The sequence below is a fragment of the Gossypium arboreum genome, chromosome 2 (assembly GCF_025698485.1).
Source record: "Gossypium arboreum isolate Shixiya-1 chromosome 2, ASM2569848v2, whole genome shotgun sequence".
Lineage (NCBI taxonomy): Eukaryota > Viridiplantae > Streptophyta > Magnoliopsida > Malvales > Malvaceae > Gossypium > Gossypium arboreum.
Window position 1 is genome coordinate 1,737,843 of NC_069071.1, and position 27,978 is coordinate 1,765,820.

Consider the following 27,978-nt stretch of genomic DNA (forward strand, 5'->3'; position numbering starts at 1 on the left):
AGCCTAAGAATGGAAGGGATGTTTTAAAACTAAAATTAAATGTCTAACTAACTAAGGTTACGACTGTAACACCCCCTAACTCCAAACCATCGTCGGAACGGGGTTACGAGGCATTATCGGACATATTAGACAACTTACGAATAATTTACAATTAATATACCTTTCATAGTATAATTTAATAATTAAGTTCCTATATTGGACCCTCGAATCCCAAAACACGTATTAAAAATAGAACGAGACTTGTTCGAGTATTCCAGAAAATTTTTCGATATTTTTTATTTTTAATTTTAATTTTTTTTTAATTTCGACAGCATTTCTGCTTATTTTTACCTAAAAACCCCTACAATTTCAAACAAAAAAAAACAACCAATACCAATTTCTTTCAAATTCACTTAACTAATATTTATATCATTAACATAATTTGAACTTAAATAACTATCATAGCATCATTCAAAATTGATTGAAAACTTCATTCATTTAACAACTTAATGTTCATGTGTCAAAATATCATATACCTTTCTTACCATTTCATTTAAGCATCTAAACCTTATAATTCATCATTCACAACCAAAATAATATACATATTCTAGTGATCACACAACACCTATGTACATGCCACCTTTTTCCAAAAGAAAAATACATCACTAAGTTTGTGTTGGAGTCTGGAATGTTCTGGATGCTGAGCCAAGACAATTGACTTCTACTAACCTGCACATGGAAACAACCGTACGCTGAGTATGGATATACTCAGTGGTATTACCATAATTCAAAATATATCATCAATAATAAAAACATAAATATTAAAATACATAATAATTAATTTCTTAAATACTAATTCATACTTTATTTTTATTTTTATTTTCATCATTTCATAATAACAATTCAATTTAATTATTCGTCAATCAATGTATTTTTCACAAACTTGAATTTAAACCACTTATGAACATTTAGCTCATACTTTTCTCTTTCTATCACAATTCCAAATTCTATTCATAATTCAACTTCTTTTTCTCATTTCAATGCCTTAAATTCACATTTCAATTTTTCACCCTATTAACGTAACTCGGACTTTGGCGGATACACGGATCCAACCAAACACACCAATATGGCACCCAGTGCCTCATCGGATAATAGTTGGCACCCAGTGTCTCATCGGCCTAGCTGAAGTAAAGTTGGTACCCAATACCTCATCGAATCTATCCGAAGAAATATAGTGACACCTAGTGTCTCATCGACTCGAGGTCGAAGCATCCCTGAACACTTTTAATCCTATGGCATGCTAACTATATCCGACTCAACCTGACTAGTTAATAGGGTATTCGATTCACATATAAATCTCAATTCAATTTAATTTCATACAATTTAATACTAATATTAATTAAATTCAAATTATAGTAATACTAACACGCAATTCAATTTTCTAAATTCAATTCAATAAAATTACTTACCTCAATATTTACTTACTATAAAATAAATAAATTTAAAATTAATATTTAATAACAAATAACTTGAATTATAGTAATACAAACCCAAATTTCGCAATTACTCCTCGATAACTTTCTCCTTTCCTTTTTGTGCTAATGTCTCGGGTTCTTTGTTAGCTACAAAAATAATAATAATTTACACTATTAATTACAGCATTAATTAAAAATAATAACTGAATTTCTATCAAATTTATACCATAATTCCAATTAAATCCTAATTAACTCATTTACTTTTCTAACTCAATTCATATTTTATTTCTATTCAATTTCCTTCCATATTCTACTTAACTATCTAATGTTCATAACAAAACCCTAATTTAAAACTTCTTTCAATTTATTCCCTACAACACAAAACTTATAGTCTTGTTTACAATTTAATCCTTTAATCAATTCTAGCTTAAAATTCATTCAATTAAAATCCTAATTCCATAATTTGTCCAACATGAACCCTTTGTTTTAAAGCTTCTAAAACATCAAAATTAAATAGAAAGGACTTAAATGACTTACCAATCAAAGCTTTAAACCTTAAACTTTTAGTTTTTCCTTTTTCTTTTCTTTTCCCTTTTCTTCCTGCTCTGTTTCGAATGTCTCTGTTCTTTCTTTTCTTTGTTTCTTTTTATTTCATTCTTTTATTCTTTTATTTACTTTGTTGTTTAATTAACATATATTATAATATATTTGTTTTAAATATCTATTAAGTATTTAATTATATACACACAAGTGTACACCATCAATACTATACATTTGTCACCATTTATTTTATTTTTTTACACAAAATTTAATAATTTAATAATTTAATTAACAAATATCTTTTACTTTAATATTAAGTAAATTAATTATTTTATTACAAGTGTACATATATCTATTTATTACAAATGTACCAATATTTTTATTACAATTGTCATTATTCAATTTGTTTGTCAAACAAAATCTCATAAATTAATTATTTAATTAATAAATATCTTTAACTTAATTTAAAAATAATAATAATAATTTAATATAAAACCATACTAATAATTAATAATAATAATAAAATCTTAGATTTTTTAACACATATGCCGCCTCATGTTTTGTAAATGGTTTAATTACCATTTTAATCCTTTTATTTTCTATTACTTTAGAATTAAACTTTTACCCCTTATTCAATTTAGTTCTTTTTACTAATTTCTTTAAATTAAGCTAAATTCACTTAATTAAAACCTAATTAGTCACGCTACTAAACTCATAGATATTTCTAATAAGTATTTTCGAACTTATTTCACTAAGACGGAAGCCCTATAACTCACTTTTCCAGTGCCCGTGAATTTTGGGTCTATAACGATAGAGATTAAATTTGGAAATACTTTTTAGAAAACCGATGGAGAAGACAATACCCAAGGAAGAATCCACCTAGACTTCACTTATTACCTTTGAGTTAGACGATTTATTCACTTGACTTAAACCGTAGAAATCCCTGATTTATGTTAATATCTCCCTCGAGACTAAAAACAATTGACTCTAGGTTGATTAATTGAAATCTCTTTCTAATTAAAACCCTTATTGTCGCATTAACTCGATCTATGAATTCTCTTATTAGATTTGACTCTAATCCGACAGATTTATGTCGTCCTATCTCTAGGATTGCATGCAACTCCACTTAATTATAAATAATCTACTCTTAAACAGAGACTTTTGCTCTACTGAATAAGCATATCAAAAACCTGAAGTAATATCCTGGAATATTAAAGCAAGGGTTAAATTCACAATTAAAAATAAGAACAAGTATTTATTATGTAACTCAAATAATAATAAGATCCATATTAGGTTTTATCTTCCTTAGGTATTTAGGGAGTTTAGTTCATAATAATAATAATATAAAACATCTCAAAGTTTGGAAAACAACAAAGCATAAAGAAACCCAAAGAACTTCTAGGAAATTGGATGGAAATCTTCAGTCTTGATGTAGATCCTGCATCTGAGGTGATTCTGATGGCTGTCCTTGAGTATTTTCTGTCTTCAACTCTGCGTTGTCCCTTTTAATCCTCTTCTAGAGTGTTTATATAGACTTTGGAATGCTTTCAAACCCTCAAAATTAGCCTTTTCCGAGTAGAATTAGACTTGGGCTCGATAGGGACACGGCGTGACCGTGTGCCACGCCCGTGTAAAGGTGCTCAGGCCGTGTGTAATTCTGACTTGGTTTAGTGTCGACACAGCCATGACACACAGGCGTGTGAATCACCCGTGTGGAAGTGCCTAGGCCGTGCGAAACACTGATTTAGGCTCAATTTGTCCGTTTTTAGCCTGTTTCTCGCTTTTTTTGCTATCCTAAGCTCTATTGAGTATAAAACATGAAATTAAAGGATTAGGAGCTTCAAATTCAATGAAACCAAGAAAAAATCGTCCATAAATATACCAAGTATGGGGTAAAATAATGTATATATTATAGTTTATCAACTATCCCCACACTTAAGCATTTGCTTGTCCTCAACCAAAATTCGCAACTCATAAATAAAATAAATCTTTTTCAACTTATAATTCTCATCAATAATGTTTCGAAGTAATCCCTAGCAATCATACATTGAAAGCTTAACTAAAAGAACATTAAAATTTCCAACAATCCAAATTGAACATTTCAATCATAAAATCGTAGGTATCCCCCTTTATCTAAGTAATTACCTTTAATTTCAAATCGACAAGAGTTGACATTCCTTACTAAAGATTCACTCAAATCATTCAAAGTATTTAAGGTTCAATAATTAAGCACTCAATAGTCAAACATGAAAATTTATTACCATAGGCTTGCATGAAAATCAAATCTCCACCACTATAATGAGATGATACACAAATCAAAAGGTCTTTAACAGGGTTGTAATGGGGTTTGGGTTAAAGATGTGGATAAAGGCTGAAAACGAGGGTTAGAATCGAGATTAATTTAAATAAATTACCAAACTTAGACAAATGAAGCTAATTGCTGAATTACAAAAAAAGTGCCAGAATTCGAACTATCCGAAACTAATGATGTGAGCTTTTTCTCAATAAAACAACTTTAACTTATCCAAGCTCTTTAGACAAATATGTGACTGAATGAAAATAAATATATTGTTTTTTCTTTTTCCTTTTTTTTTAAGAATAAGAACAAGTATAATAATGGAATGTACATAATAACTCAGCAACTGGAATGAATGAGCATAGTTAGGTAATTAATCAAATTAAATCTCGATAAAAAAGGAGTCAACGAGAAAGGAGAAATTCTTAGCAAATCAAAAAGGGTTAAGTTGAGGGTTACTATTAAGGAGAAAAATCAAGAAATAATAGTCAAGGCTCAAAGGGGTTCACTAGGGGTCAATTATGTGAGTAGGCTTTTTATGGGGTAAATGGGTTAAAACCTAAGTGTCTTTATCATTTCAGTATATCAAATCAAAGGTATGGTCTCGACATATATTATTGATGCAAGTTCTAGAATAGCAGATCAATTTTGACACACTTATAAAAAATTAGTGAACAAGAAAGATAAATGCTCTAAAAGGCTCAAAATCTCATGAAAGTTATGGGTGTTTGATGTCAATCCTGTAAACTCAAAACTTCAAGATAATACCTCAATTCAGGGAAATAACCTAACAATTTCAATTCTCAAAATTCAACCTATCATGCTTGATCCTCTAATGTCTAAAAGTTTAAACAATCAATGCACAGTTACCTATAATTTAATTCAAAACATATCAATAAAAATTATAAATCAATCAAATTCATTCTAATTGTAATATGAGAGATTTATTTGAGAACAAGATAAAAATTCAGGGATTTTCTGATAATCATAAATTACCTCCCCACACTTAAGATGTACATTCTCCTCAATGTATAAAGTTAGATAATAATATAAGTATAATATCAGAAGAGAGGGAGAGAAGTGAAACTGCCCTGAATTTTTGGATGAAATCTTTGGAATAGTAAAAGCCAGAGTTGTGGATAAGGCTAATGAAAGGTATAATTTTGAGTTGCTAATAAGAAAATAAACACAACTGTGGAAGAGAATTAAGGGATCACTCGATAATAACCATAAAGATAAACATAGTTCAAAATATAAAACATAAGTCTTAAGAAAATTAAATAAAAGAAAAATAAAAATAAAAATAAAAATAAATAAAATAAATGGACTCAGAGGTCCCCATCATCAGATGCGTCAGCGTCACGGGGTGATGGTGGAGGCGTGTGGGTAGATCTTGGGTTCGGACGGGTGCAGAGAGAAGGGGAGGAGAGGAAGAAAAGAAGAAAAAAGAGAGGGGGAAAGGGATAGGGAAGAAAGAAAAAGAAAGGAAATGGAAGGTGAGAAGGGATGATGGTGGCCGGACGGGGAGTGGAAGGTGGCTGGAGTAGGAGGATTAAAGGGTTGCAGCGGCTAGGAGAAATGTGGAATGAAAAAGAGAAGAGAGAAAAAATTAAGGTTTGAGGGGTTAAAATAGGGGCATGGTCGTGTGAAGGCCTATGTTAGGCCACACGGTAGTGTCACACGATCATGTGGCTCGAGTTTATCCAGTGTTAATCACGAAAATTGAATGCCCAATCGTCACACGGCTTGGGACACCCCCGTGTGGTTCACACAGCTGTATCGCATGGTCGTGTCCTTCGTTGTTCGCTTCTCCCACGCCCGTGTGGTATCCCACATGCTCGTGTGTCCGAACACACGGCCGTGTGCCTTGCCTGTGTAACTTTTTGACTTGTTTGAAAATTAAAAAATTAGCTCCAATTTTCATAAAGTTTGGGACATGCCCGTGTGTCCAGGCCGTGTGGTCTACACGGCCGTGTCACACACCCGTGTGGATCTATCGCAGGCCGTGTGGCTCGTTACTTGAGGATTTTTTAGCCCTGTTTCCATACAGCCAAGGACACGCCCGTGTGTCCAGGCCATGTGGGTCACTGGTCTTGCATAAAGAAATATGAAAAATAGCTAAAATAAACTAGTTAGTAGTATTAGTGCTCGGGTTGCCTCCTGAGAAGCGCTTATTTAGAGTCTAAGCTCGACTTTCCTCTCATTCGCATGGTCATGGCGGATCACGAATTCGAGACTCTTTTTTTTCTTTATCGATTCTATTATCCACATAAAGTCTAAGTCGAGTAATATTTACCTTAAAAGTGTCGAATTAAGAATGATTTACCTCGACTGTACCGTATGGGAAAACATTCAGTACCGTGAAAGGAGTCACTCCGTTTGCATTAAGCTCTTAAGTAGTAATTCAGGGGTCCTTTTCAACTAACAATACTTTATTCCCAACCTTAAATTGTGTTGTTTCATCCCTACGCCTATCGTGGTGTCGCTTTGATTCATCGTGTGCTTTTGGTTTTTCCTTTACATGTGTTCCCCATTTGTCTAGTTCATCGAGCTAAAGCCTTCATTCTTCGTGAGTCGCTCTGTTTTTGTTACATGGATTAGAATGAGGCTCCATCACTTTCTTCCTAGGCGACTCTTGCAAAAGAGTTTGAGTTACAACATTATTCAAATTAACCGAACTTAAACAATCATCTCGATTACTAGATATTTTAGCAGAATCATGAGCTTTAAGTTTAATCGTATCATCACCTACACGAAATATCAATTCACTTGTGACAATATCGATAATAGTTCTAGTAGTTGCTAAAAAGGGCCTTCCTAAAATTAAAGGTACGTCACTATTCTTGTCCATGTCTAGAACAACAAAGTCAATTGGGAATATAAATTTATCAATTTTGATCAGCACGTCTTCAATAATACCCCTAGGAAATCTAATTGTTTTATCTGCCAATTGAATGTTCATCCTAGTTTGTTTGGGTTTTCCAAGACCTAGTTGTTTAAATATTTTATAGAGCATGACATTAAACTTGCCCCTAAATCAGCCAAAAAATTGCTGACAGTTAAACTTCCAATTAACCAAGGAATCGTAAAACTCTCTAGATCCTTCAACTTGTTGGGTAGCCTATTCTGCTTATTTGCTAAAAGTTCTTTTAAAAATTTAACTGCGTTTGGCATCTGCGAAAGAGCTTCAATAAATGTTAAGTTAATATGTAATTTTTTTAATAATTTAAGGAATTTATAGAATTATTCGTCTGTGTGGTCTTTCTTTTTCGTATTGGGTTATGGCACACGAGGTTTATACTCTTTACTTACATCAACCTTAACGTTGTCCACCACATTATCTTGCCTCAATTTCAGTTCATCCTCAACTAACCCTTCATCATTGTGCACAATAATAGCATGAAGTTGCTCTCTTAGGTTAGTTTCAGTATTACTTCGTAGGCCACCTTGTGGTCGTTCAGAGATCAACTTAGCAAGCTGTCCTATTTGAGTTTCGAGCCATTGAATAGACGCTTGTCGATTCTTAAGCACTATTTCGGTATTCTGAAAATGAGTTTCCGACACAGAGATGAATTTTGTAAGCATCTCTTCAAGGTTCGGTTTCTTCTCTTGTTGGTAAGGTGGTTGTTGAAAACCTGGAGGATATTGTGGCCTTTAATTTCCCTGATCACCCTACGAAAAATTGGGATGGTTCCTCCAACCTGCATTATAAGTGTTACTATACGGGTTATTTTGAGGTCTAGAATTAGTACCCATATAGTGGACATTTTCTTCATCAGTGCTAGGGTTGAAGGACGGATACTCTGTATTGTGCACTCCTCCTCCATTTGAATCACACCTCATCACTAGATATACCTAAGTAGGACCATACAAACCATCAATCTTTTTATTTAATAGTTCTATTTGGTTAAAGAGCATAGCGACCGCGTCGAGATTGAAAACACCAACTGCTTTTGTTGGCTTTGTTCTCATGACTTGCCACTGATAGTTATTTAGTGACATCTCTTCAATAAATTCATAAGTCTCTTCAGGCATTTTTTTGTTTAAAGTTCTATCGGCAGCTGCGTCAATCAATTGCCTTGTTGAGGGGTTTACACCGTTATAAAAAGTTTGAACCTGCAACCATAGAGGTAACCCATAGTGAGGGCACCTTCTCAATAAGTCATTGTATCTCTTCCATGCATCATAAAGAGTTTCTAGATCCATCTGCACAAAAGAAGAGATATCATTCCTTAATTTAGCCGTTTTAGCCGGCGGAAAATATTTAAGTAAAAAATTTTCGGTCATTTGTTCCCAAGTGGTGATTAACCATCGTGGTAACGAATTCAACCACTGTTTAGCCTTATTCATCAATGAGAATGGAAACAACCGAAGGCGAATGGCATCGTAAAAAATGCCATTGATCTTAAAGGTGTCGCAAAATTCTAAAAAAATTTCTAAATGAGTGTTTGGATCCTCGTCCTACAAACCATCAAACTGAAAAAACTATTGTATCATTTGAATCATGTTATGTTTCAGTTCAAAATTATTTGCAGCAACAGCAGGTCTAACTATACTCGATTCAGTTCTTGTTAAAGTAGATTTAGCATAATCATACATAGTACAAAGAGCAGGATCCTGATTTACGTGATTTGCAGCAACCATAGGAGATAACGGATTATTCTGATTATCAATCATCTCCTCGGTTGTGGTATGGATATCAGCCTCTCGGTCTTCCTCTATGTATTGTAGGCTTCACCTTATTTCTCTTTGGTTTCTGCGAACTGTGCTTTCGATTTCGCTATCAACAAGTAGAGGTCCTGACGTGTTTCTTCTAGTCATAAACTATAAAACCCTGCCAGAAGTAAAGAAAAGAAAATTTAGTAAATAAAAACAAAATTAAATTGCAATGAAAATAAATAATGGCTAAAGTAATAAAAATCAAGCGTTTCTAATATCTTAGTCCCCGGCAACGGCGCCAAAATCTTGATGGTCGTAAAACTAACTAAAAATTCGACTAAGGCAAGCGCACCTATCGAACAGTAGTATAGTTGTGGTGAAACCGAAAATATCGTATCTACGAGGACTAAAAGTACTAGTAATTACTATCTTTTTATTATCTAGCCTAAGAATGGAAGGGATGTTTTAAAACTAAAATTAACTATCTAACTAACTAAGGTTACGGCAGAGATTAAAGTTGTAAATACATTTTAGAAAACCGATGTAGAAGACAATACCCAAGGAAGAATCCACCAAGACTTCACTTATTACCTTTGAGTTAGATGATTTATTCACTTAACTTAAACAGTAGAAATCTTTTATTTATGTTAATATCTCTCTCGAGACTAAAAACAACTAACTCTAGGTTGATTAATTGAAATCTCTTTCTAATTAAAACCCCTATTGCCGCATTAACTCGATCTATGGATGCCCTTATTAGATGTGATTCTAATCTGGCAGATTTATGTCGTCCTATCTCTAGGATTGCATGCAACTCCGCTTAATTATGAATGATCTACTCTTAAACAGGGACTTTTGCTCCACTGAATAAGCACATCAAAAACTTGAATTAATATCCTAGAATATTAAAGCAAGGGTTAAATTCATAATTAAAAATAAGAACAAGTATTTATCATATAACTCAAATAATAATAAGATCCGTCTTAGGTTTTATCTCCCATAGGTATTTAGGAAGTTTAGTTCATAATAATAATGGAAAACATCTCGAAGTTTGTAAAACAACAAAGCATAAAGAAATCCAAAGAACTTCTAGGAAATTGGATGGAAATCTTCAGTCTTGATATAGATTCTGCTTCTGAGGTGATTCTGATGGCTGTCCTTGAGTATGTTTTGCCTTCAACTCTGCGTGTCCCCTTTAATCCTCTTCTAGGGTGTTTATATAGACTTTGGAATGCTTCCAAACCCTCAAAATTAGCCTTTTTCGAGTAGAATTAGACTTGGGCTCGACAGGGATATGGTTGTGTGCCACGCCCATGTAAAGGTGCTCAGGCTGTGTGTAATTCTGACTTATTTTAGTGTCGACACGGACATGTGAAACACCAGTGTGGAAGTGCCTAGGCCGTGGAAAACACTGATTTAGGCTCAATTTGTCCTCCTAAGCTCTTCTGAGTATAAAATATGAAACTAAAGGATTACGAGCATCAAATTCAATGAAACCAAGAAAAATCATCCATAAATATGTCAAGCATGGGGTAAAAATATGTATATATTATGGTTTATCAAGGACTAAAGGGAGCACGCAGAATAGAACGAAGAAATTACTCGAAGAATGCCGTCGGAATCAACTCAGAAGCAGATCTCCTTCAAGATTGAAAATCTCCAGTCAAATTTCCTTCAATATTTTATTGGGTTTCTTATGTCTTGTTGTTATTCTAATTTTGAGATGTTTTCCTCCCAGATTATGAACTAAATTCCCTAGATGCCTAGGGAAGATGAAACCTATGATGGATCTTATTATTTGATTTTCTGAATTATATGATAAATACTTGATTCTTGTTCTCAATTATGTATGATTATTTCTTGCTTTAATATTTTCATAATATTAATTTAAGTGTGATGTGATTATTTCAGTGGAGCAAAAGTCCCTATTTAAGAGTAGATCTGGCATAATTTAGTGGAGTTGCATGCAATCCTAAAAATAGGATGACATAAATCTACCGGATTAGAGTTAAATCTAATGGGGGAATCTATAGATCGAGGTAATGCGACAATAGGGGTTTTACTTACAAAGAGATTTTAATTAATCAACCTAGAGTTAGTTGTTCTTACTCTCGAAAGAGATATTAATATAATTTAGGGGTTTCTACGGATCAAGGCACAAGTGAATAAATCGTCTAATTCAGATTCAGAATAATAAGTGAAGTCTAGGTGGATTCTTTCTTGGGTATTGTCTTTCTCTTTGGTTATATTCAAGTATTTTCTCATTCTACTCTTTGTCGCGTTCTTAATAATTAGTTTTGTTAAATTTAGATTAAAAACATCCCTTTTAATTTATAGGCTAGATAATAAAAATATAGTAATTACTAGTACTTTTAGCCCTCGTGGATACGATATTCCCGACTCACTATAGCTATACTATTATTCGATAGGTGCGCTTGCCTTTGTCGTGATTTTAGTTAGTTTAGTGACTCATTAGATTCTAATGCAACCCAGACAATACCTTACATTAAAACTCCAACGAACTTCCTATTCACTATTACAATTTGCCTCGTGGGATTATCTACAAAAGTATCACTAACAATTTCCTCTACCCTAAATTCTCAGAAACACTACTAATAGCATTCATTTGAGTAAAACCAATTCTCAATTCTTGCAAGGTACAATTTAATTTGAGTACAACCAATTCTCAGTTATTTAAATCTTATACATATTCAATTAGTAATGTTTTTCTAACGTTTGGGGAAATTAGAATGAATAAGTAGTGTTACCTTAAAGACGACATTGTTGAGAAGTATAGTCACAATTCTAGAACATGGAGCTCAATATGCTTATTTTTAAACATTCCTTAATCAACTTAAACATTTCTAATTAAAAGCATCATGGAGGACCTTGTACTAGGAGTAAGATCGTGTTTTTTCCCCTCTGCACAAAAAAAATAGGAAATTTAGTTCTTGTACATTAAATCAAAGAGTAAATTGATTCTTCTATTAAAAAATAATCTCTATACATTAGCATGTGATACATGTGTCATGTCACGTGCCATTGTTTGGTTATTCCTTTAGTTACGCCAAAATTTAACAATACAAATAGATAGAGTTTTTAACAATAATGATCAATTTGTTATTTAATTTAACGTACACAGATTAATTTAACAAGTTTTTAAATAAATGAGGTAAAATGTAATTTAACTCCGTGATACTTTTACCAGTATTTCTCATATAAATGATTTACCAATACTTTTACCAAGTTTTTGAGTAAATGAGGTTGGCATGGCCTCAGTCCCTTAAAATAAAATATTTAATTTTTAGTCCTTTAAATATTATAGAAATTTAAGTTAAAATATGATAAAATTTCACTTTAATCTCTAAAATGATACAAAATTTTAATCTTATAAAATTATAAAAATATAAATTATTAAATAAAAATATTAATTTTAACACTAATAAAAAATTGCGACTAAATTCCGACTGTCGACAAAATTTCCCAATTCGCTCTATCCATTTACAAAAAGAAAAGGTCGCAAAATTGAACGACAAAGCAATCGCTTTCATTACAAAAATTGAATCTTTAAGCCCACGTGAAATATTTTTGTTTCAAAATCCAACAACCCAAAAAGACAATTGCAGCAATTTTATTTAGAATCTTCCGTACTATTTTTTTTTTATCTTCAATGGACACATATGGTGTCCACAATCATTTTCTTATCCCTAACCCTAACCCAAACAAAGAAAGCCTCAGCCGTGGCCCAAATCCTTGAAACTCAACGAAACCCTCATTCCAAACGTACTCTATGGGCAATAGAGAACCAAACCGATTGAATCGAGAACTAGTTAATATCAGTCTAAAATAAGAGATTCAATTGATTGATTGATGAACCAATGAAACCAATTTTTATTTTTTTTAATTTTGTAAATCTTTTAATAATTTATTCAATTGAATTAGATAAATCGATAAGATTGATTGAATTGATTAAATTAAGAACTAATGGTCTTATTAATGAAAACTTTTTAAAAAAACTTTTAGGTTGTTTTTATAGATTCAAAGGGATCACGAGATTGAGGAAATATTGAAATTTGATGTTTGTTTGGGTTGATGAAGCGACTAAATTGAAGGTTGATGTGCCTTTTGTGACCTACAACTTGCTCAATTAGATGGTTAATACTCATGCATACCACACACTAAGTCCAAAAAGTGCTACCAATTAAAGATCTACAACTTACTTCTATGAGTGTTCGAACCCCAGTGAACTCTATAAAAAAGCATCTCTAGCCACTAAACCAATTAAAAGAGTTGAAAAGAAAAAGGTGATTGATTGCCCTTAGATTCAAAAAGGTACAAATTTTGCTAAAATTGCTTCTTTTATTTATTTTTGATTGGTGATATTGAATGATATCAAATGAATTATGATGGTAAATTAGTTTTATCTATAGCCTCAAATCATATGAAATTGTTTTTATAAATAAAGTAATTAAACATCTATTTCCGAGGTCTTGGAAAGATAAATAGAAAAATAGTAAAACCATTGTGTTCTATGAATTGTTACTATCTTTCCATTTGTATCCACTAAATGATGTTACCTTACAAGATATATTGGTGCGAGCAATAATGCATGAGTACCCAAAGTGGCATATGTCCTTTCCATACCATTAATGGTTTCTTGTTTTTGGTAGAATCGAGACTAATCTTTTCATTATTCCTAATTACTTTTATTAATAATATTATAATCATAATTCGAACATAAATATTACGAATACTCAATGGTTTCCTCATTTTAATGCTTGTTTTTCATTAACTGCTTGTTGAAACTTCTTATTGCCTTACCCTTTTTTTGTTATATAAATAAATACATGTACATACCTCAAGATTTTTGCATGCTTTTATCTCATGGAAGACTTTGACACAAGAATGTAATAATCCTGCCATTATTGTCTTGTCCTCAGTTATTTTGGTTTAAATTATGTTTGATTTGTGTTTTGTGTCATTTGCTTTTTTATATGTGGGGACTTGGGTTTATTTTCTTCGTACTTGTTAATTAGTATGGTTATATTTGTATTACTTTAAAAATAAAATTACACTATTTTAAAAAGTCAATCAATACTGTTATATCTTTATCAAAATATGACATAAGACAAGCTGTTAGACAGTCTACAAATGACCCTTCGTAGGAAACGGTCAGTAAATAGTCCTCCATGTGAGACATTCTGTAGATGACCTTTGTAGACCTTATCTTAGTTGACTTATAAACAACATGCTATGCACCCTGTTAAGACCACCAAAGTATAACCATCTCGGACGACCTTAATGATTGAAATGTCAAAATAAGACTATACAGTACACTCTATATTCACAATTGACATGTAAAAACACTATCATTTAGGGCCAGTTCTTCATTACTTTTGAAAAGTGCTTTTGAAAAGTGCTGTGAAGAAGTGCTTTTGAGAAGTACTTTTGAGAAGTGCTTTGAAAAAATTTAAGTGTTTGATATTGCTGTCAAAAAGTGCTTTTGAAAAGTAAAATGTCCATTTTAGACATGATATTATAAAGTAACAAATATGTATTTAAATAATGTTCAAATTAGTTAATATTATGATATTTTAGTAAAAATATAAAAAATAATTTATTATAACTTATTGTTAATATTTTAATATATAATATTAATTTTAAATATTTCTAAGTAATTAATATTAATTATTTATTAAATTTAATTAGAATATATAAACTATATTTAAATATTTAAATATAATAATTAAATATTTGTAATTAGATATTGACACAATTGTATTATTTTAAAAAATATTTTTTATTTTTAATTAATGCTTTTAACATATTTGTAAAACTCATATTAAATAACCAAGAAAGAGAACACAAAATAATAGCATCAAACACATTTTAAGTCAAAAAAAAGGTTAAAAAGGTAAAATAACAGCCAAAAGTGTTTTTTGGCTGAAAAAGCTAAAATTTACTGCTTTTTCATCTCTAAAAAAGCTCATCCCAAAAATTAAAAAAGTTACTTCAATGATATGTGTTCCTTATTACTTTTAAAAGAAAAACATTTTTTTAAAAAAAAGTCAATCCTAAAAATAATGAAGAACACTCTCTTAGTCGACTTGCATAACTATGCAACTATGTAACCCTATAAGATAAGAAATAACCACTATATAATCTTGAGCGCACAAGAAACGAGGATTAGCTTATTTTCTTAGCGGACTACACAACAATCTTAAAATAACCTCCTCCTTTCACTTTTCTTTTTCCCTAACACTACTCTTTATTTATCATAAATTAACCGACAAGTACAAAAATTACCTGAATAATTAGCTGAATTCATGCATTTATACAAATTAAAAAAATTTAAACCTCGATTTTTGAAACTAATTTGTCATTATACTATTTGGGGGTTTTTTATTATCTAATTTGAAGGGACATTTTCGCACCATTTTGTTTTGGTATAATAAATATACACAAATTTACACAAGTAATAAAAAATGTTGAAGTCATGTGTACTTGTCTATTCACCTTACCCTATATCAACCAATTATATTATTTGGATCAATGCTAGATATGGAATGAAAGCAAGTATAATTGTTACAAATATGATAGCACTATTCCGACACTATGGCAACATTGATATTTTCTTTCTCTTATTTAAATAATTATAACCAGAGATTTATGAGACACGCATGTGAACCTCATTATTATAGATGATTAACGTTTCGTGATTATAACTATAAGATAATGAAGGCCTTTTTCATTTCCCAAAGCAAATGAGACATTAACTTCTGATATTATGTTGATAATGATGATTAATCCTTTTATGGTAAATATTTTTAATTTCATGAACAGATATTATGTTTCAAATCATATAATTAAAGACAAGGTTAACAATGATAATGTGAAATTTTAATCTCAGAAAGGATAGTATCCGGGAAAATCAGACAGATGAGCTCTGATACAGTACTAGAGTACAACCAGATGATATATCGTACGGGTGCAAAGGCCAAACCAAAATCCTGTCTTTTGGACAGCCTCCTAACATCAACATCCCATCCTTTAACCTCAAAATCCGTGTCATGTAACTCCCTAGACAAAGAATCTGACGGTTCCAAACCTCAAATATATCATACACCAACCCACAGATTATAACACACCCTCCACCCTTTCTAACAAGAAACAGCTAAAACGTACAGTCCCTGAACAGGCAAAACTCAAAAAGCAGCTAGCAGCAGCTACGGCTACAGCAGTGCCGTGGGGTCAGCACTTTCAGCAGCCAAAACAACCCAACACGGCAAACGAACAAGTTAAGCCATAAAGGCCCTTTTTTTTCCCTTCTTTCATCGGAGAGGAAAAAGTAGGATTAGGGTTGTTTTGGGTTGGATTTAGAGAGTTACTAGAGAGAGAGAGAGGAGAGGAGAAAAATGGTGAACCCAAGATGTTATATGGACATAAGTATAGGTGGAGAACTAGAAGGAAGGATAGTGATTGAGTTGTATAAGGATATTGTGCCCAAAACTGCTGAAAATTTCAGGGCTTTATGCACAGGTGAGAAAGGCATTGGACCTAACACTGGTGCTTCTCTGCATTACAAGGTTCTTACCCTTTTCTCTCTCCCTTTCTTATATACAACAGTGATATTTATATATATATGTAATTTGCATGGAGACCATGCCTTGTTTATGTTTTACTCTTTTTTCTTTCTTCCTGGTTTGTCAAAAGGTTTTAGCAGTAGCACTCTTTGATTTGAGTTTAGTGGATGGTAAAGTTGAGGGGGTGGGAGTGGGGGGGGTTGTTTTGACTTTTTTGTGAAGTAAAAAGCCTTTTTTTTGTATTTTTTTTAATGAAAATTTAGCTGGAAAGCAGTTTTAGATCTTTATAAATGATTGTTTGTTAGAGCTTACGTGTTTTCTTTGCATTTTGTGTATTATTTGATAATAAAGAGTACAATTCTTTTAGGAGTAAAAATGTTTAGGGTTACTAAACAACCTGGAATTGATGTAAAAGTGATAAAATGATGCAATAGTAATGCAGTTTGCTTCTAATGTTGCTGCATGTATAAAGATAATATTTAAAATTGAGAATAGAGGGAAGTATAATGATGGTATGGTTCAGTTGCTTTGGTTGAATGATTGCATGCACTCAATTCACATGTTTTCACTCATTTCATTTATTACAGAGAATTAGCTTTGTTCCCCTCTTTGTCTTTACCTTTGTGTAATCAATTTCATGGGGGTCCTATGTTCATAAGAACACAAGCTTTTTTATGCAGATAGCCTTAGAATTGTTTTATTCACTTTTGTAAGTGACAGTGTAAACAATGTTAATCTACAGGGTGTGCGATTTCATCGCATTATCCGAGGTTTCATGATACAAGGTGGGGATATATCAGCTGGTGACGGAACTGGGGGAGAATCCATTTATGATTTGAAATTTGAAGATGAAAATTTCGAGTTAAAACATGAAAGAAAAGGGATGTTATCAATGGCTAATATGGGGCCTAATACTAATGGATCTCAATTCTTTATTACGACTACTCGAACGCCTCATCTTGATGTAAAACATGTGGTGTTCGGGAAAGTTATAAAAGGAATGGGTATTGTTCGTTCTATTGAGCATGTTGCTACCGATGATGGTGATTACCCCACTCAAGAGGTTATAATTGCAGATTGTGGAGAAATTCCCGAAGGGGCAGATGATGGAATAGCAAACTTTTTTAAGGATGGTGATATGTATCCTGATTGGCCTGCTGACCTTGACAAGAAATCCGATGAAATTTCTTGGTGGATGGAGGCAGTCGACTCAATCAAAGCAGTTGGAAATGAACAATACAAGGTATTTGATATAATCACAAGGGCTTTGTGGTATAATTTGCACCTTTTGTTCCCTTTTTCTAGACTGTGCATGGTGTATGCTCTATTATGAATGCTTAACAATGGTACATTTTCTCACTAGATATTCCTAGCTGTTTCTTGTTACAGAAACAAGACTACAAAATTGCTCTTAGAAAATATTGGAAGGCTTTGCGCTACTCGGACGAATGTTGGGAGCTGGAAGGCATTGATGAAGGTACATACTTTAGTTGCTTGCTTTGATGATCATGATATTTTTGCCATGAATCCTTTTTAATTTGTCATTGAACAGTGAAAAGCTCCAAGTTGCGGAAGATCAAGTCTCAGATATTTACAAACAGTTCTGTAAGATTTCGAATTCCTTAAAAATATTTCAATAGTTCATAGGTTTAGGCATCTAGCATGGAAAATTTTAGATCATTTCAATCTTCTTTCTCATATTTTAGATTCTCGTTACTTTAATCATCTCTGTAATGGTTGGTTTGGCAGTATGTGATAGTAAGGAGTTTCTCTACTTCGATGCTTGTTGTTGCTTACGCATATTGTTTTCGCGAAATCGATGTTCATTTCCTTTCGTATAACTACTGTCTTTGTTCTTGGTTTTAGGCCTGCAAATTGAAACTCGGTGATCTAAAAGGAGCATTGTTGGACACAGACTTTGCAATTCGTGATGGAGAATATAATGTGAAAGCTTTCTTTCGTCAAGGCCAGGTCTAATACTTACTATCTCTATGACGTAGCCTAGTATCGGAACTAATTTGAGGGTGGAACCTTGCTTGTTTATTTAGATATGTGTTTTTTCCGGTTAGGCATCGTTACTTGTTCTTATGATAAGATGCATGCATGCTATGTGTTAGTAATGAAATGCTAAATGTTCAATTTCTTAAATGGTTGATTGTATTTTTATATTGGATGCTTTTCTTATTCTCGAATGTTCAAATTCGTCTGTGTTTTTTTCTGGTTAGGTGTCGTTTCTTATTCTTAGGCCAAGATGCAGGCATGCTATGTGTTTGTACCGAAATGCAAATTGCTTCAAACTCTTAAATGGGTGATTGTACTTTTACATTGGATGCTTTTCACAAGTGCTTTCATTTTTCATTGATGTCAGGCATATATGGCACTTAATGACATCGATTCTGCGGTAGAGAGCTTTAAAAAGGCATTGGACTTAGAACCGAATGATGGTCAGTACAATCTTGTCTCTTGTGAAATAACAACAGAAAATTTTAACAAATTTGTACGATTCTTTGCTCGGTCCTTCCCTCTTCCATTCCCTTCCTTTTCACTCTTTCGAGGTTGAAAAAGGGTCTGGCATGGTTGTGTCACCGGGTTAACTAGCATGCATAAATGTATGGAACTTAATGTCGATTTATCATTTACCTCTGTTACATTTTGCTTATCATATACATTTCTTCACTTTCAGGTGGAATAAAGAAAGAGCTTGCGGCCGCAAGGAAGAAGGTCTGTCCATCATCTGTACTTGTATTAAACATGATAAACATTTAATGCTTTCCTTCCTACACTTCCCTTTAAATTCATCATTGGAGGTAACTGCTTTCGTAAAATTACCGCAGATTGCTGATAGACGAGACCAGGAGAAAAAGGCTTACTCTAGAATGTTTCAGTAGATCACGGTCCACCAACGACCATCATATTTGCTTTCTGATTACCCAAAGGTATTACTTTTCTAGTAAACTATAATTTGATATGTAGGCTGCCTTTTACTTGAAGGATCAAATTTGTTTCCTTTTTGCATACATTATCAAGTATCCCGTCTTTCGAGTTTGTTCTAGATATAATCTGGCCGGATTAGTAAAAAATCAGGTATAATTTTATTCTTTTTTGTGTAATGGAGTCCTACAGACAATCACTCTATTCTTTTGAGCTGGTTTATTTCTGGTCATTTTGAGTTCGGATTATTTTGGGTTGAGTTGTTTCGGATCAGGTTCTGGTTACAAGAGTTTGGGTTGTTGACCTTTTTATGGTCAGATAGATTTTGTCAGGTTTGGATTCGGGTGATTTTCGAGTTTGTGTCAAAATTGATAGGTCTACTATGTTGCTATAGTTTCATTCTTCTTGAAGTACCTACATCTAACACCCATGTTTTTTGCATTTTCGGATTTGGTTATAGGGATACGATATTTCTAGTGGAAAAACTTGGAAAATAAATGAATATTACCCATATCAAATATATATTCATATTCAACGCTCACACGAGTCTCATAGACATAGCTTAATCTTCGAGAAAACTTTATTATCTCGATTTATTTAAAGGCGAAACAAACAAGCAAACTCCAAAGTTTTTATTCAAAGACTAACATTTTACAAAGGGAAAAATCTGAATTTTCTTGCATGCCCTTAGGCACTAAGACGAAAACATCGTTGTTCATGGAGTCTGATGGCAAATTTAGCAAGAGCTTCTTCATTTGTGAGTCCTTCATCTTCCTCTAGTCTCCCGGTCTCAAAATTCAGCTTCGAAACAGGTTTCTTCAAGATTTCGTTTCCAATCTCCACAAGCATCTGCAGATTCTCCTCGGTTGCAATATCACCTGTTGATGCTGCGCCCGTCAATGAGTCATCCTATTCAAACAAGATGTCAATACGCATATTGTAATTCTTGTAGCTTCGTTACGAATCTATTAAACTGTACCTGAATGCGAAGATAATTTTCTTTGCACCTAGAGGTTCGGAAAAGAGCAGAAACATGAAAATCAACCATATCGGAACTCGCTTGCCCATAAGCATCAAGAAGTGGTGTGTTCCCATTGTGGAAGATCCAGTCCAACATTCCCCAATTATTGGCTGTAACTACATCATACTTTGGTACATCTATGGAGGCAATACCGGTTCCGAGCGAAAGCACGAGCATCCTCTTGTTATCCATTGGTTCGATATCTTTAAATTTCGCGTTTTGCTTGAAACTCTCCATCCAAACATGGCTGATAGCTATCAGAGTCTACACATACAATTCACATTAAAATGGTCTTTAAATTATCACAAATTTTTTAGCTACTCACAACCTATGAGCTATATTGCCTGGTTGGATTCTCACAGGGTTGTTTGCAGCAACTCCGCCGTCGATGAGATCGAAGCTATGGGTTTTGCCATCAGAACCCTTTGTTTCGAAGCGGTGTGCCGGCAGAAGAGTTGGAGCAGCTGAGGTACCGATGCATGCATCGGCTAGTTTAGCATTCTTCCAATCGTTTACCGCTGCCTAAATTAAAAAAAAAAAAAATTAAGGTGGATTTAATGACTAAATATAAATAATATTAGAAATAACACAATAATTCTTACATCATTGGTTGAGAAGATAACTGGCTGAAGAAGCTTGATATCAAAAGTTGGTAAAACGAGATTAGTCAATGTTTGTTTTAGAGTAATGTCTCCTAGTAATTGGTTTATCAGTGAGCTTAGGTACTTTCCATCGTATTTGGGTCCCATCGATGTATTTATGCTGCTAAATTATAACATTTTAATGTCATAAATAAATAGAAAAAGGTTAATTGAATCATATGTCTTGAATCTATGATCCAAATTCTAAATTGATCTTAAGCTTCAAAATCTTTTGATTGAGTTATCAAAGAATCAATATACCTATTAACTTGTTCAGGGAAGGTTAACTTATTCGGAAAAAGTTTTCGAAGTGTCATCCGTTTAAAGTTAATGTAGCCTTTAATGAGTTAGTATTATCCTTGGTTAGAGCTTTATCTCTCTGATTGCCTAAGGTGACAAGTTTGCAAAACAAGGGCACCTCATCAAGATCGGACCATATATGTTGCACTTACCAAAGGAAATATGGACATTTTCCCATAGTAAAGTTTGAACCTTGTCAAAATGTCCATATTTCCTTTGGTAGGTGATTGTGTGCTACACATGGTCTGATATTGACAAAGTGCTCTTGCTCTTTAAACCTACCGCCTTAAGTATTTGGGCTCTCCTTAGAGTTGGGAAACAAAAACCCGACTAGGGACAATACCAACCTATTGAGGATAAGTCAACTTAAGACAAACAACAAATCAAAACTTCTCCTAAAGGAGTTGGCCTTCTTTCAACATAGCTATTTATTTGTCATGTTATATCCAAGCTATTGATGCAATATTTATGTGTTTAATTCTTTTGATACATTTTTTAAACTACTCGTAAACCTCCAAATACCAACTAATTAAATTGAAAGATATTGCACATTTAAGTGCACTCGAATCTTAGCCTCCAAATTGCTGCAACAACAACAATGTTAACTAAGCTAGTAGTTAGGGCTAGTTTAGCATTACTTTTTAGAAGTATTTTTCGACCAAAAAACACATTTGGACAAAATTTAAAATTTTTCTGCTTCTGCTTTTGGCCAAAAGGCCAAAAAAGTGTTTTTGCAAAGCATCTTTTGTCCTGAAAGCACTTTTAAAAAGTTTAAAAGCATCTTGTTTAGTAATACTTTTATCTCAAAAGTACTTTTTATCTTAAAAGTGTTTCTAAGAAATAATACTAAACTGGCCCTTAGTCAACATGTGCTTAAATATACTTCACTTCTTATTTCAAGCTAGCATTTAATATCCAAACTCACAACTATAATGATACAATTTGAAGACTCAATTAAAAAAATTTCGAAATTTGAGATGAAATTAGAATCTGCATCATTATCCTAAAAATAAACATCTAGAACCTGTCTTGTGGGAAAATCTTAGGGGAATGCTCTAAATAGAACTTGGCGATGTCCTTTGCCTCGTACAAAGGTTGTCGTCCATTGTCCTTGTTGGGAGCTGTAAGCATGGTGGCTATCAATCCACCTGTGCTTGTTCCTGCAACAATGTCGAAATAATCTGCAATCCTTGCATTTGGTCCATCCAGTTCCTACCACAATAATCAACTCAAAAAATATAAATTAACAGATAAATAATGATGATGGTAAAACAAAAAAGGGTCCATACTTGAAGCTTGGATTCAAGGGATGCAAGAAGAACGCTTGGAATTATGCCTCTAATGCCGCCACCATCAATGCTCAGCACAGTCACCATCTTCCGTTTCCCGCAACTGTTTCCCATGATTATGATTCTGTAATTGAGAACAATATTAAAAGCTTACATATATGAAATAGGAAGCATTGAAACTGCATATTTATAGTAAATGAGTGAGAGAATTTTGAACATTAATTAATTCAAAGTGAATAATAATTGGTTAGTTTTTCTCTTTATATTGTTTTTGTTTGGGGGTGATTTTTACCTACTTCACGTATATTCTTTGCTTTTGCTTAATATGGTTTGGCAACTAGTATTTTTTTAAGGTTTTATAATTACCTAAAAGGAAGACTTGTTTTCCACTTTCAACCTACTTTTGAGTTGTTTTAAAACCACCAAGTATTGCCGGTCATCATTATCATGCATGTGATTTAAACATAAATTGTATATATATTTTTCAATGATGAATGCTTTATTTTGATTATGATTATTTAAATGTAAATATATTTGTAATCTCTTAAAAATATTAGTAAATAAACTCATTATCTTAAGTGTAATATATTGCGTTAATAATATTACTATTATAGTGTTCAAACACTGTATTTACCTACCTACTTTCTGTTTTATTCATATGGGTTTGTTTTCGAGGATTGGCTTTGCGATTGCTTTCATTTTCATAATTTATATTGAGTCAACTTTGATTTTTTTTTTTTTTAATGTTGGGTCTTTTGCATTTTGCTTTTATATGAATATAAAAAATTCACATTAAGTATAAATTAAAAGTGTTTATAAATTAGATGGAGTCTTAATTTAAAAAAGAATATAAGCTTAAGCACCAACCTTGTAGCGACGTAAAAAAAAAATTTTAGTTTCGTTTGGTCGCTAATTGTGACGATTTATTAAATATTTGAAAACTAACTTTCGATTTTATTAATAAAGGGAGTCGCCACCGATCCTTTTTTATAGGTGTGATCGGACACCTAATAAAATTATTTTAAAACAAAAAGAAGGTCAAATTTAGGTCTACGAGAAAGTCCAGAGAAAAATTGGGGTTCGAGTCGATTCTGCGAGGAAGGTATTAGCACCTCGCGACGCCCAAAATTGGTATCTCATAAACATGTGTTGACTTGATTTTCAAAATACGAGTTCAACATAATATTTAATCGTGATCCGATTGAAAATGAGGATTTTAGTTTTCGATTTTTTTAGAAAGGGTGTCCTCCTTTTTAACACAAGCCATTTAATTTCACCCAACATAACGATGAAATCGATGGCTTAATATTAAATCGGTACATTGCCTTATTTTTGAAATTAATTAAAACATGAGAAAAATATTCCTAAAGTGAGAAATTAAAAATAGATAAAGGACATAAAAAAATGATATCATTAATGAAAAATATTAACATGGAATACTAGAATATTAGAATAACAATAATAATGATATTTACAAAATAAAAACAAATCATGTACTAATAATAAAATAGGAAAAATGATATATTTGGTAATAATAATATAAAATAATAATATGTACATAAAAATACATATATATATGCATATAATAAAAGTATGTAATAATAATAATAATATCTACAATAAAAGAAAATATTAGGAAACGTACATAAAAAAATATATGCATAAAAATTTACAACAATAATATAAAATAATAATATGTACAAAATATATATATATATACATATGTACATAAAATATACACTAATATAATAATAGTTATAATAATACTAGCAATAGTAATAATTTGTAATAATAATATATACACAATATGGTATTTAAATATATATATATATATATATATATATATATATATATATATGTATATATAATAGTATTTAAGAATATATACATAAGAAATATATAACTAATGGCATTAAAAATATATACATAATATATATAAAATACTTAAAAAAGAAGGGGAAAGAAGAGAGAAGGGGGAAAGGAAATCCGGCCAAGGGGACGGTCACGGTCGATCGTCGTCGCCGCCGTCGTCGACCATCACGCCACCACCGCCCATGGTGGCCGGAAAAAGGTAAATTTTTTTTTAACAATATATGCATATATAAAGAAAGAAAAAAAAACACAAAAAAAAGAAAAAAAAAGATTCGAAAGAAGAGGAAAAAAGAAAAAGATGCAACATTTTTATTGATGTTTCTTTTGTGTTCAAAATTTGAAGGGATTTTTGTGTTTTTTTTTTCAATCTTTGTAAAATCCCCCCCTTACATGATTTTGAATGGCTTTTTATAGCCATCTTTTACATGATTTTCTATTATTTCTTTTTCTATTTTGTAGGTGGTGGTGGTAGACAATGGATATAAAAATTGGGAGGAAAAATGGGGCAAGTGGGAAAGTGGCTAGGTGGCTAGGGTTTCTTTGTTTTTTTTGGGGGGGTTAGGTTTTTTTTTTTTTTTTTTTGGGTTAGGTTTTTTTTTGGGGGGGCTTAATGGGCTTTTGAATTGGGTTTAATATTTAGGTTTTGTAATAGGTTTGGGTAGATGTAAATGGGTCATGGGTTAAGGGTTTTAGTGGGTTTAGAGGTTTGGTTGGGTTTTGATATAATCGGGCCCGGGCAATTTGGGCTTCTACAATGCCCTCTTTGCTCATTGTCGCAACGATAATAGAGCAAAGACTTTCAAGGAAGACCAAATTTGCCCGGTCTTGCTAGGTCTTGACTTGCTTTGGAACTCTTCTTGTTTAGTTAGTCCCTTTTCAGTCCACCGCATCTTGTAGCTTTGGTTTACTCCACTGCATCTTGTGATATACGCCTTGTAGCTTCAATTTATTCCGATGTAACTTCAAGGATATGAAATGTATGGCTTCGATCTACTTCGTTGTAACTTCAGAAAGGTGAGATCTACAACTTCAATCTACTCTTCTATCGCTTCAGTGAGATAAGGTTTGTGGTCTTTTCTTCTGCGACTCCAGAAAGGCAAGATCTGATACCCTCGATCAACTCCACTGCAACTTTAAGGAGACAAAATCTGACGTCTTCAATCAGCTTCAATCTTTATTCTCTACTCGGCATTTGATCCTAAGCTCAACTCATTTTTTGCAATATGAATTGACTCTCTAAAAACAGACATTAAAAACAGAAATTGAAAATAGCTCAGCACGTGAGCCAAGGCTCAACTCACCTCTCGCAATATGAGTTGATTTTTTGAAACTTAACTTGAAAAGCGATTTTGAAAATACCTCGATATGTGATCAAGGTTCAACTCACCTCTCGCAATATGAGTTGATTTTTGAAAAAGAAATTAAAAGACTCAACTTAACTCTTGTAGAAATTAAAAGTTCAACTCACCTCTCGCAATATGAGTTAAATTTTTTGAAAAAAAAGAATTGAAAATAGCTCAAAGACGCTGAGCCAAGGCTCAACTCACTTCTCTAATATGAGTTGATTTTGAAAATAGAATCAAAACAGATTTTGAAAATACCTCGACATGTGACTGAGGCTCAACTCACATCTCGCAATGTGAGTTGATTTTTTGAAAGACAGAATTGAAATTACCTCAACAGTGTCACGAGGCTCAACTCACCTCTCGCAATATGAGTTGATTTTTTGAAAGACGAATTGAAAATAGCTCAGTAGCGTGAGCCAAGGCTCAACTCACCTCTCGCAATATGAGTTGATTTTTTTTTGAAAGGCGTAAATTGAAAACGCAAATTGAAAATACCTCGGCGTGTGACACGAGGCTCAACTCGCCTCTCACAATCTGAGTTGATTTTTTGACAACAGAAATTGAAATTACCTCAACAGTGTCCGAGGCTCAACTCACCTCTCCCAATATGAGTTGATTTTTTGAAAATGTAAATTGAAAACACCTCGGCATGTCTTGAGGCTCAACTCATTTCTCACAATATGAGTTGATTTTTTTTAAAAAGAAATTGAAAATACCTCAAGCATGTCTTGAGGCTCAACTAATTTCTAATATGAGTTGAATTTTGAAAGCAAATTGAAATTACCTCGGCGTGTCTTGAGGCTCAACTCATTTTGAACAGAAATTGAAATTAGCTCAACGTGTCTTGAGGCTCAACTCATTTCTCGCAATATGAGTTGAATTTTGAAAACAGAAATTGAAATTACCTCAACGTGTCTTGAGGCTCAACTCATTTCTCGCAATATGAGTTGAATTTTTTTTTTTGAAAGACAGAAATTGAAAATACCTCAGCATGTGAACCGAGGCTCAACTCACCTCTCGTAATATGAGCTGATTTTGAAAAAGTAGAAATTAAAAGGTTCAACCCACCTCTCGCAATATGAGTTGATTCTTGAACAACATAAATTGAAAACAGAAATTGAAAATACCTCAGCGTGACCTGAGGCTCAACTCACCTCTCGCAATATGAGCTGATTTTGAAAAAGTAGAAATTAAAAGGTTCAACCCACTTCTCGCAATATGAGTTGATTTTTTTGACAACAGAAATTGAAATTACCTCAGCATGTCCTGAGGCTCAACTCACCTCTTGCAATATGAGTTGATTTTTTTTTAAAATACCTCAGCGCGTCCTGAGACTCAACTCATTTCTCGCAATATGAGTTGAATTTTGAAAACAGAAATTAAAATTACCTCAGCGTGTCCTAAGGCTCAACTCATTTCTCGCAATATGAGTTGATTTTTTTTAACAACAGAAATTGAAAATTACCTCAGCGTGCCTTGAGGCTCAACTCACCTCTCGCAATATGAGTTGATTTTTGACAAACAGAAATTGAAATTACCTTAGCGTGTCCTGAGGCTCAACTCATTTCTCGTAATATGAGTTGATTTTTTGAAAAATAGATTGAAACACAAAAATTGACAATACCTCAGCGTGCCCCGAGGCTCAATTCACCTCTCGCAATATGAATTGAATTTTGAAATAAAAGATCAGAATACCAGAACATGTCATCTGGTGGAACTCATGTGTCTTTTCAGCTATCATCACATCTTCTTGCTCTACTGGAGTACCTGTATATGTCATGCATGATGTTATCATGATATGCACATGTTTGTCTTAAATGCTTTTATGCCTACATGATTATGCAGTGCTCCTTAAGCATGTTTGTCGTATGTCCATTTAGCCACGATTGTTGAGGATCTGTGTTCATTGCTTTGATTCTCGACTTTCTCTTCAGGCCTTATACCTGTCTTCAAGCTTCACGAGTAATCGACGTTTCTCAGAAATCACTCTTCTGCCCTTGGTTGAGCTTTGTCCTTGCGTTGAGGCTCTTGTACTTATCAAATTCT

At 32.8% G+C, this 27,978-nt stretch overlaps 2 protein-coding genes and 1 non-coding gene across 6 annotated transcripts; 2 read left to right on the forward strand and 1 right to left on the reverse strand.

Moving 5' to 3' along the window:
• Positions 1-8,422: 8,422 nt before the first annotated feature.
• Positions 8,423-8,529, forward strand: LOC128289723 (small nucleolar RNA R71). The gene has a single exon (XR_008279368.1). It is a non-coding gene; the product is annotated as a small nucleolar RNA R71 (small nucleolar RNA).
• A 7,395-nt stretch (positions 8,530-15,924) lies between these two features.
• Positions 15,925-20,259, forward strand: LOC108469077 (peptidyl-prolyl cis-trans isomerase CYP40-like). Its single transcript, XM_017770001.2, has 8 exons — positions 15,925-16,535; positions 17,275-17,775; positions 17,922-18,009; positions 18,085-18,137; positions 18,399-18,503; positions 18,901-18,976; positions 19,216-19,253; positions 19,367-20,259. Exons 1-8 carry the CDS (start codon positions 16,365-16,367, stop codon positions 19,418-19,420), a joined length of 1,086 nt encoding a protein of 361 aa, XP_017625490.1. The 5' UTR covers positions 15,925-16,364; the 3' UTR covers positions 19,421-20,259.
• Positions 19,934-23,198, reverse strand: LOC108468924 (patatin-like protein 3). Of its 4 annotated transcripts, none has more exons than XM_053023594.1 (7): positions 23,081-23,198; positions 22,715-22,838; positions 22,450-22,637; positions 21,087-21,249; positions 20,845-21,006; positions 20,443-20,748; positions 19,934-20,372 (listed from the first exon to the last, which is right to left on the reverse strand). In XM_053023594.1, exons 2-7 carry the CDS (start codon positions 22,826-22,828, stop codon positions 20,151-20,153), a joined length of 1,155 nt encoding a protein of 384 aa, XP_052879554.1. In that variant the 5' UTR covers positions 22,829-22,838; positions 23,081-23,198; the 3' UTR covers positions 19,934-20,150. The 4 variants fall into 4 exon arrangements, with proteins under 4 accessions (XP_052879554.1, XP_052879552.1, XP_017625316.1 ...); XM_053023592.1 differs by having other exon boundaries at positions 23,007-23,102; XM_017769827.2 differs by lacking the exon at positions 23,081-23,198 and having other exon boundaries at positions 22,715-22,951.
• Positions 23,199-27,978: the final 4,780 nt, after the last annotated feature.

Bases quoted from the DNA above. Each gene is read 5' to 3' on its own strand.
- LOC108469077 (XM_017770001.2), top strand. From the start codon at position 16,365: ATGGTGAACCCAAGATGTTATATGGACATAAGTATAGGTGGAGAACTA. The intron at 16,536-17,274 runs GTTCTTACCCTT...GTTAATCTACAG, and splicing joins GTGCTTCTCTGCATTACAAG to GGTGTGCGATTTCATCGCAT. The intron at 19,254-19,366 runs GTCTGTCCATCA...AAATTACCGCAG, and splicing joins TTGCGGCCGCAAGGAAGAAG to ATTGCTGATAGACGAGACCA.
- LOC108468924 (XM_053023594.1), bottom strand. From the start codon at position 22,828: ATGGGAAACAGTTGCGGGAAACGGAAGATGGTGACTGTGCTGAGCATT. The intron at 20,749-20,844 runs GTGAGAATCCAA...TTGTATGTGTAG, and splicing joins GAGTTGCTGCAAACAACCCT to ACTCTGATAGCTATCAGCCA. The intron at 20,373-20,442 runs GTACAGTTTAAT...TTGTTTGAATAG, and splicing joins AAAATTATCTTCGCATTCAG to GATGACTCATTGACGGGCGC.